The sequence below is a fragment of the Carlito syrichta genome, unplaced genomic scaffold (assembly GCF_000164805.1).
Source record: "Carlito syrichta isolate Samal-C Ts95f unplaced genomic scaffold, Tarsius_syrichta-2.0.1 Scaffold287347, whole genome shotgun sequence".
NCBI lineage: Eukaryota > Metazoa > Chordata > Mammalia > Primates > Tarsiidae > Carlito > Carlito syrichta.
Genome location: NW_007231443.1, coordinates 92,249 through 107,092, shown reverse-complemented (window position 1 = coordinate 107,092; position 14,844 = coordinate 92,249). Strand labels below are relative to the sequence as shown.

General features: G+C 48.0%; 1 protein-coding gene across 1 annotated transcript in view; it reads left to right on the top strand.

Annotated features, from left to right (window-relative positions):
* The window catches only part of RIN2 (Ras and Rab interactor 2), an 81,331-nt gene that overhangs the window by 43,756 nt on the left and 22,731 nt on the right, over nucleotides 1-14,844 (top strand). The window contains exons 5-6 of the mRNA XM_008052709.1: nucleotides 2,997-3,088; nucleotides 8,384-9,511. Of these exons, the coding sequence (XP_008050900.1) occupies nucleotides 2,997-3,088; nucleotides 8,384-9,511 (1,220 nt within the window). The remainder of the gene's footprint in view (nucleotides 1-2,996; nucleotides 3,089-8,383; nucleotides 9,512-14,844) is intronic.

The window sequence follows — 14,844 nt, the reverse complement described above, 5'->3', positions numbered from 1 at the left end:
ACTAGTAAGTGTCAAAATACTTTTGCTTTGTTCTTTTTTTTTTTTCTTTTTAGCTGGAGTCTCACTCTATTGCCCAGGCTGGAGTGTAGTGACATGCTCACGGCCCCTTCAGCCTTGACCTGCTGGACTCAGGCGATTCTTCTGCCTCAGTCTTCCAAGTAGCTAGAACTACAGGTGCGTGCCAGCACATCTGGCTCATTTTTAAAATTTATTGCAGAGACGAGGTCTCACCAAGTTGCCCAGGCTGGTCTCAAACCCCTAGGCTCAGGCATTCATCTCACCTCAGCCTTCCAAAGTGCTAGGATGACAGGTGTGAGCCACCACACCCATCCTGATCTTTTCATTGACTTACTAATTTTTTTTGAGTTAGTCTTACTCTGTTGCCCAGGCTCAAGTGCAGTGGCATGCTCACAGCCACCCCAGTGTCGACCTGCTGGGCTCTGGTGATCCTTCTGCCTCAGCCTTCCAAGTAGCCAGAAATACAGGTGTGTGCTACCGCGCCTGGCTAATTTTTGATTTTTGTTGTAGAGACGAGATCTCGCCAAGTTGCCCGGGCTGGTCTCGAACCCACTGGCTCAGGCAATCCACTCACCTTGGCCTTCCAAAGTGCTGGGATTACAGGCTGAACCACCAAGCCTGGCCTAATTTACTAATTTGTTATTGTCAACAGCTTCCAGGGTTCCAAAACTCTCCAGTCATCCAGATTTAATCTGGTCCACCCATTCAAGAATGTTGTCCAATCTTACTGTAGATAGCAGATTGTTTGATGTAGTGATCCCCTTATAAATGGAAATTTTTGGGACCTCTCATGATCCTGAAATAGAAACAGAAGCTCCAAGTTTTGTTCTCACTAATGCCATCCATCCAGAGTGGCCTCCAGGCTGTTCTTCAGACATGCCAGACCCTCTCCCACTCCAAGGCCTTTGTATCTGCTGCTTCCTCTGCCTGGAATGTTCTTTCCTCATGGTTTGTGCCCTGGCCACTGTTAGATCTTCAGTCAGACGCCACTTGCTCAGGAAGCCCTGTCTGGTCGACCCTCACACCCCAACCCTCGCTATTCTCCTCCCCTGAGTGGCTTTTATCCTTTCTTTTTTTTTTTTTTCCAAGTCAGAATCTCACTCTGTCACCCAGGCTGGAGTGCGGTGGCCCACTCATGGCCACCACAGCCTCAACCTGCAGGGCTCAGGCTATCCTTCCACCTCAGCCTTCCAATTAGCTGGAACTACAGTTGCGTGCTACCACGTCTGTCTGATTTTTTGATTTACTGTAGAGACGATGCCTCACCAAGTTGCCCAGGCTGGTCTTGAACCCTTGGGCTCAGGCAATCCTCTCGCCGCGGCCTCCCAAATTGTTAGGATTACAAGCTTGAGCCACTGTGCCCAGCCTGTCTTTTCTCCTTGTTTTTTGTTTTTTTGAGTTGGCGTCTCACTCTGTTGCCCAGACTGGAGTGCAGTGGCCACTCCCAGCCACCGCAGCCTCGACCTGCTGGGCTCCTGCGATCCTTCCGCCTCAGCCTTCCAAGTAGCTGGAACTACAGGTGTGTGCTACCACGCCCGACTGATTTTTGATTTACTGTAGAGATGAGGTCTCACCAAGTTGCCCAGGCGGGTCTTGAACCTGCGGGCTCAGGCAATCCACTCACCTCAGCCTCCCAAGGCACGGGATTACAGGCTGAGCCACTGAGCCTGGCCTTTTCTCCTTGTTAGCACTTCCTTCTCATGTATCTTATAAATCGCCTATGTGTGTCTCATCTATTGGTTTCCACTGAAATGAAGTTCCATGCAGGCAGGAGCTTTGGTCTGTGTTGTTTCCAGCTGCCGAAGCAGTGTCTGACACACCACAGATGATCGTAAACATGTGTTGAATAAATGAATGACTAATTCTTCTGTGTAAGACCAATTCCATCACTGGAAAAAAAACAAAAAAACAAAACAACTCCTTTTTGAGTAAGTCATCATTGTTTTTGAATATTCATTCATTCATCCATTCATTCAAAATATACGTTCTCCCTCTCTGCTTCAGGCAAGGTGCTGTGCTTTAGCTCTGTGGGGAGTTCACCAGGGTGTAGAACATGGTGCAATTCTTGCGTATGAACGTGAACCAAAGTTTATAAAGTTCCTCTGCCCTTTCTGAAAAAGCGAGTCCTGGTCCGTGGCTGTGACCGACAGGTCTCTGGTGCTGCTTGGCCCCTCCCTGCTGGACTTGTCTGGCACTCTCCCTGTGATGCATGATTGCCTGTCTGCATGTGGCACCCTCCTGCTTGGGCGCTGGTGTTGCTGATATGAGGTGCCTCAGACTTGCCTTCCTCTTTGAGTTGTGGTCCGGGTTCAGTGGCATCAGCGACTCCTGGGAGGTTGGCAGAAATGCTGAATATACCACCCGGCCCAGGCTTCTGGAATCAGAGTATGTAGTGTCACCAGATACAGGAGACTCATGTGCACATTAAAACTAGAGAGGCTCTGCCTCACACAGGAGATATTCCCCCCAACCCCCACCCCCAGCACACAGTAGACAAGGTGTGGGCGCTAGCTGGGCGACATCACAAGTAAAACCAGCCGTGTGTGAGACAGTGGGCTCATTGATCTGGGTTTAGGATTCTACATTCCTGCCCAGGGAGTTGAGGCCAACCTCAGATGGACACTCAGCAAATGAGTACATAACGTTTTTTTATGTACGCTAGATCTACCCACATGTTCAGCAGTTCTGATGTAAATATCACATACCTTTTAGCCGCCCAGCAGGGACATTTGGTCTTCACAGCAATACCCAAATCACGTGGGTTTTCTCTCAGTTTGTCCCGAGAGTGATAATTAATACATATGGGAATACAAGGGTCCAGTCCTGTCACCAGGAAAGGCAAGTTCTGGTGGGTACAGTAGGGTGTCTACACAGGACGTTTGAGCCAGTTGAAGCTAAAGCATCTCTAGGATGAAAAATGAGTGCAAGAGACATAAACAGGACATGTCATTCTGTTCTTTCTTTTTCTGAAAAATCAGGGATGTTCTGCCATTCACCTTGAAGTTGCCTTATGCCATTTCAACAGCCAAGACTGAGGCTCAACTTGAAGAACTGGCCCAGCTGGGACTAAGTAAGTGGGCACCCCTGCCCAGGTCTATATCACGAATCCATGGAGCAGAAGCCCTGCTGGGCTGGCTGAGGCTGTGGGGCCATGTCAAACACACCTGTGCTCCAAAATCATTTCCATCTTCGTGGCAAAACTCAGCCTTCAGGTCTGTGAGGTCCCTGAGTCACATATTCTGAGATTCTTTCTCCAAGTCCAGTGTTTGGCGAACTCTCAAAGAGACTGGTGGTGAGTTGACCTGAGTAACCCCCAAATCTCCCCAGCTTCTCCCATCAATGAGTTTGGGCTACCCAGAACGTTGAAGTCCCAGACTGTGATGTATCAGTGTCTTCCCTTTCTGTGGCATCTTGCTGTGGATAGGCAGCCCTTGACAGAAAGGAAAATTCGGTGTGTGCATCTCACATGCATGGTTCTTAGTTTGTTTTTGCTGGTTTTTTTGTGGGATTTTGTTTGTTTGTTTGTTTCTTTTTAGAAACAAAGTCTTGTTATTGCCTAGGCTGGTCTTGAACTCCTGGGCTCAAGCAATCCTCTCTCCTCAGCCTTCCAGAGTGCTGGGATCACAGGGATAAGCCACTGTGTCCAGCCAACTTTTAGTTTAGAGGGTCACACCGACGGCAACTCTGTGCTTTGAGGAATTTGGCAGTACAGCCTCCTAGAGTAACAGCTGTCTCACTTCCTCTCTAATTGTTCAATTCCTGTCTCGCTGCTCTGGGCCACATCCCTAACCCTGGCATGGATCCTTGGTCTGGCAGCTGGGCGATTTCATCTCCCTCCTGCCCCTCCTGCCCCTTTGCTGATATCCCCAAAGTCCCCACAGTTGACAATATCTCAAGACTTACAGCTAACACAGTTGAGCTTCTCTGCCCCATATCTAATTCATGTGGGTTTAGCTTTTGCAAAAAGTTTCCTCCTAGACTGAAAAGGGCACTTGGCACCGTGGCTCACACCTGTTATCCTAGTGCTTTGGGAGGCCAAGGTGGGAGGATCGCTTGAGCCCAGAAGTTCAAGACCAACCTGGACAATATGGGAGACCTTGTCTCTACAGGGAAAAAAAATTAACTGGATAGGATGGCATCCACCTGTAAGTCTCAGCTACTCGGGAGGCTAAGGAGAGAGCATCACCTGAGCACAGAAGGTCAAAGCTACGGTGAGCTGTGATTGTGCCACTGCACTCCAGCCTGGGTGATAGAGTGAGACCCCCACCGAGAAAAGGGAAGTTCTCTTGAGATTTCAAGACTTTGTTCTTTAAATAGGGTAATAGCCAGACCGCAGTGTTTGAATGGAAGTCTGTGATTTTGAAGCACAAGTACCAGGATTTCTAGAACCTAAGAAACTATGATACTTGATCCAGCACACACACAAAAAATGAGCTGGTCGTGGCAGCTCACGCCTGTCATTCCAGCACTTTGGGAGGCGGAGGCAAAAGGATTGCCTGAGACCATGGATTGAGACCAGCCTGGGCAACTTGGCAAGACCTCATCTCTACAATAAATCAAAAAATTAGCCGGGCATAGTGGCACACGCCTGTAGTTCCAGCTACTTGGAAGGCTGAGGCGGAAGGATCACCTGAGCCCAGCAGGTCGAGGCTGTGGTGGCCAGGAACGTTCCACTGCACTCCAGCCTGAGTAACAGAGTGAGACTCCACCTCAAAAAAAAAAAGTTTGTATTCCTCCTTTGACATATTTTCTCTTCAGCTAAAGAACTTGTATTGAAGTGGGTGCCATTTCTGAGGGCACCTCCCTCATTCGCAGAGAAGCCTGCCTGGTAGAAGCGTTGAATTCCCTTCTGAAACTTTGATTCCTGCCCATGTGACTGAGGCCTGCCTGATGGGCACCTGGTAGTAGGATTGGGACAAACAATCATAGTCAAAATCTCAGGGCCCTAGAAATGTCCCTACAGAAGACTGAGCATGGTGATCTCCTGAACCCAGCAGGTCAAGGCTGCGGTGGCCACGAGCGTGCAACTGCACTCCAACCTGGCTGACAGAGTGAGACTCCATCTTAAAAAAGAAAAGAAAAGAAAAGAAATGTCCCTGCAGGAAAGCTGCACTTGCTCTTGCCGCTAAGTCCTGCATGTTTTTAGAAAGAGAATACAATACTTCCCAAAGTTAAGTCATTGTCATCCGCTGGAGTCGAGCCCTCCTGAAGATGTGCACCAGGTCTTCATTCTCCCTGCTGACCCCTGACCACTTGCTCGGGTTTGGTGTGCAGTGTGTGCTGCGTGTTGAGACTGAGGGACTGAAGTGTCAGGGACAGCGCTGTGCCATGCCAAGATAAAGGCAAGAATAGCTTGCTCCAGTGGCTGTTCAAATGAGATCTCATGAGCACGTATTGCACTTGTGACGATCTATGTGCACATTATTCATGCTGTGCAGAGATGGCGCCTTTGAAAATTCTTTTCCTCATTTTTTTGTTAATCCGACAAACATTTTTTGAGAGTCTGCTGTATGATGGGCACTGTCACCCACATCAAGGACTCAAAGGTTAATAAGAACTCCCTCACGCTGTCCCTCCCCCACCAGCAAGTTTTATAGTTTATATAGGAGATACACAGACATGGGAACTAAGCGTACTAAGCCTTACAAAAGTCTTGCAGCTGTGACAGTGTAAGTCTAAGAAGGACCCAGATGTATTTCTCCAAGACCTATTGTCTTGATCTATAGAAACCTATAGTGAGTCCCTGTGTGATTTGCTTTTATTTTATTTTATTTTTTGAGTCGAAGTCTCACTCTGTCGTTCAGGCTAAAGTGCAGTGGCACAATCACAGCTCACCACAACCTTGACCTGCTGGGCTCAGGCAATCCTTCCACCTCAGCCTTCCAAGTAGCTAGAATTGCAGGCATGCACCACCATGCCTGGTTAATTTTTCCATTTATTGTGGAGACGTGTTCTTGCCAAGTTGCCTAGAATGGTCTCGAGCCTCTTAGTTCAAGCAATCATCTCGCCTTCACCTCCCAAAGTGCTGGGATTATAGGCGTGAGCCACTGCACTTAGCTCTGTAATTTAAAATCTTCTACACATTTAAAACAATAAAATGACACAGGTTAAATTAATTTTAATAATTTATTTTATTTAAAGCAACATATCCAAAATATTATAATTTCAACATGTAGTCAGTATTAATGAAAGATTTTACATTCTTCTTTGTCATACCACGTGTTTGAAATCTAGTGTGTTTCTTTTTTTGTTTTTGATTTTTTTTTTGAGTTGGAGGCTCACTCTGTGTCCCAGGATGGAGTGCAGTGGCATACTCACGGCCACCACAACCTCGACCTCGACCTGCTGGGTTCAGGCAATCCTTCCACCTCAGCCTTCCAAGTAGCTGGAACTACAGGCATGCACCACCATATCTGGCTCATTTTTTTTGCTTTATTGTAGAGACGAGGTCTCACCAAGTTGCCCAGCCTGGTCTTGAACGCATGTGCTCAGGCAGTCCTCTCACCTCAGCCTCCCAAAGTGCTGGGATTATAGGCATGAGCCACTGCGCCTGGTCTTAGTGTGTTTCTTATACTGACAGCACATCTCAATTCAGGCCCTAAATATTCATCAGAAATATACGATCTGTATTTAAGTTTCATCAAATTCATAGTTGAAAAAGTAGGTCTGCAGGTCCAAGTTCCGAACATAAACTTTCTTTAGTACCTGAACAGTTTAAAATTTAAATCGACTGACATTAAATGAGATTTATTTATTTATTTTGAATTGGTTTCACTCTGTTGCCCAGGCTGGAGTGCAGTGGCATAGTCACGGCTCACCACAGACTCGATCTCCTGAACTTAGGCAATCCTCCCTCCTCAGCCACCCGAGTAGCTGAGACTACAGGCACATGCCACTATGCCTGGCTAATTGTTTGATGTTTTGTAGAGATGAGGTCTTGTTATGCTGCCCAGGCTGGTCTTGAACTCCTGGGCTCAAGACATTCTCCTGCCTCAGCCTCCCAAAGTGCTAGAATGACAAGCATGAGCCACCGTATCTGGAAGAGGTTTAATAGTGAGTTCCTCAGTCTCACCCGCGAAATTTCAAGAGTTCTGTCGTCTCTGGTGGCTGTTGATTCTTGTGTTGGACCACACAGGAGTAGTCAGAGACAGCACAGGAAGGAGAGATGCAGGGAAGACTTCACAAAGCAGGTGACAGGGCTGTCACCATACAGACCAGGCAGAGCCTGGGCTCCTGGCATCAGCCTCTTCTCAACTTCCCCATGACCAATCATGCTGGGCCCATAGAAAGAGGTATTTGAAGCAGATGCAGCAAAGCAGAGCTAGAGAAAGAGAATAACTTATTCCAAATGAAAATTAGGACAGATGGCCTTGATTGCTACCACCACCTCCCTTGATTTGCCTGGAAAGCTGAGACCTATCTGTGAGAGGAGACATGGGCACTGCAGATGCTCTGTTCCCCAGAGCCCTGAATATTGCAGCCATAGGAGGGAGGTTGTAGGATTGGAGGACGGGCCAGACCACAAAGGTATATGGGTGAAATTTCACTGCATGAGTTTGTGGTTTTTGTTTTTGTTTTTAAGAGACAGGGTCTCAACTATGTTGCTCAGTCTGGTCTCAAACTCCTGGGCTCAAGTAATCCCTCTGTCTTGGCCTCCCAAAGTTCTAGGATTACAGGTATGAGCCACCACACCCGGCTTTTTTTTTTTTTTTTTTCTGCTGATGGGACCCATGAGTGTTGTACTTTTCCTGCTCTTGAGGTTTTAATGCTGAATATGTAAAACCCCAAGCAGATTGTGTAACATCCCCCGGGCCCAGCTGCTGGTCCTGCCCAATAAAGGGGGAACTTGAAGGCCCGATTCCTTGGCTGCCCGCTGCCTCCGTGGAGGGCATCCCAGGAGAGGCTAACTGGAAAGGGTGGTGTTCCTTCCTAAGTCGACTTGGGTTCTGAAAAGCAAGTCAGGAGCTCGACAGCCTTTTCCAAGCTTACTTACACTGTAACCATTCCAGTTCTTTTTTTCCTCCCACCTTACCTTTGAAAAGACTGGGCTGGAGTTGTGTGCTGGCCAAGTTGTTTCTCCAGGGCTTTTGAAGGCGACGGGCCCCTGGAGCTTTCCTGTGAACCCACAGCTGGGCCTGGAAGCTTTTCTGCCTTTTCCAGTAAGGAAAGGCAATAAAAACAAAAAGAAAAAAAAGAAAAGAAAGAAAAAGAAAAAAAAAAAAACAACCCCCAAGTTCAATACCCACCTCCCTCCCGCCCTGGCCCAAGGCATGTGTTGTCCTACGGCATGCTTTTTAAAATCTGTGCAGGAATGGTCGGAGTGTACTGTATTTACATTCTTGTGTTCATTGGTAATGACTTTCAGATTTCTGGAGCTCTCCAGCTGACAGCAAACCCCCCAACCCTCCACCTCCCCATGGGCCACTCTCCCCCGACGGTGTCTGCCCTGCCTCCCTGCGTCAGCTCTGCCTTATAAATGGAGTGCATTCTATAAAAACCAGGAAGCCTTCAGAGCTGGAGTGCAGCCAGACCAATGGAGCCCTGTGTTTTATTAATCCCCTTTTCTTGAAAGTGCACAGCCAGGACCTCAGCGGAGGCCCGAAATGGCCGAGCACAAGGACTCCCGACGCGAATGGCACCAAGAGCCCTCGGTCCCCCCCACCCAGGCCCCCACCACCCGCTATTAATAGTCTCCACACAAGCCCTCGGCTGTCCAGGACTGAAACGCAGACGAGCATGCCAGAAACAGTCAACCATAACAAACATGGGAACGTAGCTCCGCCTGGACCGAGACCAACTCCCATCCCTCCACCCCGCCTGAAGAAGCAGGCTTCTTTTCTAGAAGCAGAAGGCGGCGCAAAGACCTTGACCGGTGGCCGGCCCGGCGCGGGCCCGGAGCTGGGTGCAGCTGGCAGGCCAGGTGGGGCCCCGCCTGTGGACGCCCCGGGGGATTGCACAAGGGCCCAGGCGCCCGGCTCTGAATCACAGCCCCCGTGCCATGGAGGCAGGCAGAGGCTGAGCGACATGAGCATTTCCACTTCCTCCTCCGACTCACTGGAGTTCGACCGGAGCATGCCTCTGTTTGGCTACGAGGCAGACACCACTAGCAGCCTGGAGGACGACGAAGGGGAGAGTGACCAGGAGACCATGGCCCCCCCCATCAAGTCCAAGAAGAAGAGGAGCAGCTCGTTTGTGCTGCCCAAGCTTGTCAAGTCGCAGCTTCAGAAGGTCAGTGGGGTCTTCAGCTCCTTCATGACCCCTGAGAAGCGCACCGTCCGCAAGATCGCCGAGCTGTCCCGGGACAAGTGCACCTACTTTGGGTGCCTAGTACAGGACTACGTGAGCTTCCTGCAGGAGAACAAGGAGTGCCACGTGTCCAGCACCGACATGCTGCAGACCATCCGGCAGTTCATGACTCAGGTCAAGAACTACCTGGCTCAGAGTTCCGAGCTGGACCCCCCCATCGAGTCACTCATCCCTGAAGACCAGATAGGTAAGGATTCTTCTCTTCTTTTTTTTCCCTCAAATATAAAGTCTGCTGTAACCTTGTCAGGCGATGCGCCCTATTTGCGTTATTTTGGATGAAGTTTACTCTGAAGTTCAGTGCAACATCAAACTCTTCCCTCTTGCCCGGTGTGAATGGAAATAGCAGCTTTTAAAAGTTGCTCTGCCTGCCAGGCTGCAGGATGTTTTTGGGAATGAGGAACTGGCGCACTGCAGGGTGATTCTGTTCATCGGTGGCATTCGGGCTGTTGGGCCTTTGGAGGGTCCCAGTGGCCACCTGCTGTCACACTGCATGTGTGCGGCATCAGCCGGACGTTTCTGAAAGTGCATCTCTGCGGGCCGTGCGTGTGTGGAAAGAAACTTTCACTGTCTTCTGAGCGGCCGTGAGTGTTTTGTTCCGCTCTGTTTACCAAGTAAATCTTCTACTGAGTGTAACATATGGTTCAGAGAGTGTAGAGATCAGGAGTGCAGTGGGGTGACTTTCCACTAAAAGCCCACCTGGCTGGCCACCTCCAGCCTAGCCCACTGAGTAGAACATGACTGGCATCTAGGGACCCCTGGGACCTCTGTCCTTCCTCAAGGGTAATTGCCCTGCTGGCTTCCTGTCCCGTCAAGTTCCATAAGAGTCAGAGTTTGCAAAAAATGGAAAAGTCGACTTTGGTTTGTGTACCTTTAAAAAAAAGTAACATAGTTTGGAGGTCAGTGCAAGGTGTTTCTCCACAGTCAAAGGAAAAGACTTTCTCTGTAATGTCATTGAAGGACCTAGTTGTTCACAGTTACTTTGGCCAAGGCAAATTGGGATTTGGCAAGCAGTGTTTTTTTCCCCAGGACGAAAGTATTGAAGGGTGTTTTTGTTTGTTTGTTTTTAATTTCAGAAGATGATTGACTCTAAAAGGTTAATTTCAGAGACTTTATTCACTGGGTGGCAGTAGCCAATGGAGGTACCAGACTTTTCCAGGCAGTTAAAAAGCTAAAACTCAATTTTTTTTTTCCGATTGGGTCCATTTGTTGAAAGTAGTAAATATTGTGTGGTCAAGCGCTCTTTCTCTCTTTCTTTCTCTCATCCTCTCCCTCTTTTTCTCCTTTTAGTACATCTCTGCAGCTCTTTGATTTTTCTCACAAAGGAATCAAAGCCTTGTTTGTTTTCTCGTGGTTTGACTGAGACCAGGCTGATCGGGTGTGGTTAGAGCTGGTGTGTTGCTGAAGTAAGTGGCCAGAAGGAATGTGCCCTCGTGGGGTGCCTTCCAATTGAAAAGGGTATCAAGGAGACAGGAGAATATCCACACAGGTGACCTCTTCTCCCTGTCCCGCCAGAACCCCCCAAGGGAGACCAGTTCTGACTTCGTATTCACAGGAACCCCAACCTGCAGGAGAAGCTTCCTCTCGAGGGGCCGGGGAGAGGGGCAGCCAGGCAGTCGCTGATGTCAGGCCTGAGTTATGCGCTGGCGGCGCCAACCAGCCCACAGCCTGGCCTGGCCTTCCTTCCCCACTGATGCTGTAAGCCCCAACCCTAGTGAGTCCCTGGAAGCTCTGCTGCCAGTTTCTTTTGTACTTAAGTTCGGATATGGTACTTGCTGTTAGAGCTTAAGGGCTCACTCATTTTCTCCAAAAGCAGGCTGAAAATTATACACTTTGTTGCTCCAGAAGGATGCAGCTTTTCATGTAAAGCCTAAAGTCATGATGAGAAGGAAGCTGACATCTTTGGAGCCTCGGGTATGAGCCAGGAGCCCCTCTAAACTATTCTGTGGGTCCTCGTCTCACCCCTGTGAAATAGGCACTGGCATCCTGGGTGAGCGGAGGAAGGCAGGGCCGTGCCAGGTGGAGTCATTTGTCCCAAGGCCACACCAGCTAATAACTAGTAGGGGCAGTCCTTGAACTCTGTGGACTCAGAAGCCCAGGTTTGCGAGGTGCTCGCCCTCTACTGCTGCTTGTGTTGATATTTTCTCTTCAATAGTTACAGGGAGTTGTCATCATAGGCCAAACCTTTGCTGAGGTATGGGCATGGTCTCTGGAAGCATTGCCAGAATTTTTTTGTGGGTTTGTTTTTGGGTTTTTTTTTTAACCTTTGCATTAAAGCTGACAGTTCCTCCTGTGGCTTCACCCATGAAAACATGATTCTGCTTTGAAAATTTAGTGGGCTGGGTGCGGTGACTCAAGCCTATAATCCCAGCAATTTGGGAGGCAGAGGTGAGAGAATTGCCAGAGCCCACGGGTTCGAGACCAGCCTGGGCAACAAGGTGAGACCTCATCTCTACAATAAATAAAAAAATTAGCTGGGGGTGGTAGTGCGCGCCTGTAGTTCCAGCTACTTGGAAGGCTGAGGCGGAAGGATCACCTGAGTCCAGCAGGTTGAGGCTGCAGTGGCTGGGAGTGTGCCACTGCACTCCAGCCTGGACGACAGAGTGAGACTCCAACTCAAAAAAAAAAAAGAAGAAAAAGAAAGTGTAGTGGAAATGCTGGACTTTGGAAATGAAGAGGAAGGAGGAAGGTGAGTGGGCACGTCAATCTGAGCAGCTCATCACACACCATCCCCATAGATGTGTGTGACTAAATCAGGTCTCTGACAAGAGCCTGGACATGACCCACTTGTGTATATTTCACATATTCCTCAGTGAAGGGCTCATGAACTTCCTAGGACTTGTTAATACAGTGACGCCTTTGAGACTCATAACTCACTCAAGGTTGCTGTATCTGAGTGGATATTGTTCATGTTTTGCAAACTCAAAAAGAGAGGCCCAGATGTGCAGAGTGATGATGTGCAGTGATATACAGATGTGCAGTGATGTGCAGAGTGACGTGTAGATGTCCTGAGAGATGTGGAGATGTGCAGAGAGATGTGCAGATGTTCAGAGTGACATGCAGCTGTGTGGACTGATGTGCAGAGTGGTGTGCAGATGTGCAGAGTAACGTGCAGAGAAATGTGCAGAGGTGCAGACGGGCAGATCTGCAGAGTAACATGCAAAGGTGCAATTGTGCAGAGCAATATTCAGATGTGCTGATGTGCAAAGTGATGTGCAGAGATGCAGATGTGAGTTGTGAGTGATGTGCAGATGTGCAGAGTGACATATGTAAGTGCAGAGTGACGTGTAAGTGCAGAATGATATGCAGATGTGCAGAGTGATGTGAATAAGTACAGAGTGATGTGCAGTTGTGCAGAGTGCCTTGCAGAAGTGCAGAGTGACATGCAGAAGTACAGCCTGATATCCAGAGGGTTCTGTCCCAGTTAGCAGGGGAATTTGCGCTCCATCCATACCCTTGTCTCAGTGGAGCATTCATTCCTACTGGTCTCGCTTCCTGGGTGGGACACCTGCTAGTCATCACTGTGCATGCTATCCACAGAATCCCAAGCCTCACATTTGCTCTGAACAGGTGTCTACCGATGCTCGCAAAGCTTTCCAAGAATGCCAGCTGTGTTTCTCTGCTTTGAAAAATCTAACCCTGTCTTCATTTCTGAAGGAGATCACTCTGAACCAGGAGGCAGGAATTCTCATGTAAAGCCTGGATTTACAGAAAATTTATCCTGAAGTCAAGGAGATAGGAAGAGACAGTTCACTGGGTCAACCAACGTAGAATTAGAGCAGCCATTCACAGTGAAAATGATCACGTGGATGCGGGTGTGCAAGTGCCTGGTTTCTTTAGTGTATGGATATCTTACTAATCTGTCTTCTTTGGAGAGTGTTTTCACTATGTAACTGTCTTTTTCAGTTTCATAGAGAAAAACCAATAAGAAAAACAAACAGCTCACACCCACTCTCGTTTTGCCCATGTGCTGGTGTCACTATCCTTTCTAACACTTTCTAGACAAGTACAAATGAATCAACATCAAAAATAAAAAACTGCCACTGTAAATTGTTATGTCATATCATGGAGAATTTGCATTTTATTTTTATTTATTTATTTATTTTTAGTTGGAGTCTCACTCTGTCGCCCAGGCTGGAGTGCAGTGGCATGCTTACGGTCACTGCAGCCTCAACTCGCTGGGCTCAGGCGATCCTTCCACCTCAGCTTTCCAAGTAGCTGGAACTACAGGCACACACCACCATGCCTGGCTAATTTTTGATTTATTGTCAAGATGAGATCTCGCCAAGTTGCCCAGGATAGTCTTGAACCCATGGGCTCAGGCAATCCTCTCACCTCAGCCTCCCAAAGTGCTGGGATTATAGTGTGAGCCACCGCACCTGGCCAATTTGCATTTTATTTAGACTACCCTTTAGGGCACTTCTCCCCAATAGTCCTGCCATTCAGAGGTTCTTGACTCAATATTGGTTGCCTGGCAAAGCCTCCTGGTTACCCTCCTTAGATAAGACATGGGTTTGCTCCCATGTGAGCCGGGACTCTATTTATCCCAGGGCCACATACTAGGCTTCCCTCCTGGAAAGCCGCCCATCCACTGTCACCCCTCCAGAGTGGTACATGGAAGAGTAAATGCTTTAACAAAAAGCATACACAGCTTTTGGGCCCTACTCAAACCCCTGGGATCAGTCACCGCATGGACAGTGTGTTATGCTTAGGTCTGGCATCCACGCTGTGAAGTGGAGATGGTGTGACATCACCTGCTACTCCATCGTACGTGCCTCATTGGTGTGTCTTTGCATTGCATCACTCTAGCTTCATTCTTTTGCAGCCAATGGGATAAATCCATCCAGAATTTCTAGTAGAGAAATCTCCATTTCCAGCAGAGAACTTGTTGCAATGCTGTGGTCAGTGTTTTAATTTCGTAGTCAAGGGATGTTTATTTCTGACTTGATGTCAACCTTGGGAAATCCCTCAGTGTTCAAGTTTTGTTTCAAGAAAAACAAAATTTCTCCAACTTCAAAAATACCAGTAGTCCTGAAATTTCTATTTCATTCAAACTACTTACCACAAGCTATCCACAAGGATACAAGACAGCCAACTGTTCATACTTCTAAAAGTCAACAGTGAAAAACACGACAGTGTTGCTTTTCTTTAATTTCTTTAATGTTACAAGCCAAAGTGTGTGTTTAGCATTTTCATGATTTGAAGAAAAAGTATTCTTAAACTCAAATTTCACACATTTCAAAGAGCACATCAATTTACATACCCAAGTGATTTTATCTTTTTCACAGATAAATGATACTGAAAACATGGTTAGACACCAGAGAGCATCGTGTCCACAGAAAGGGGATTGAAATAATGCCCTAGGAGTTCAACTATCACAACAACTTTGGTTCAGAGCAGTTATTTCCATTTTTATTTATTTTTTTCCAGATAAGATCTTGACCAGGCCAGGCTCAGTGGCTCAGCCTGTAATCCCGCGCTTTGGGAGGCTGAGGTGAGTGAATTGCCTGAACCCGCGGGTTC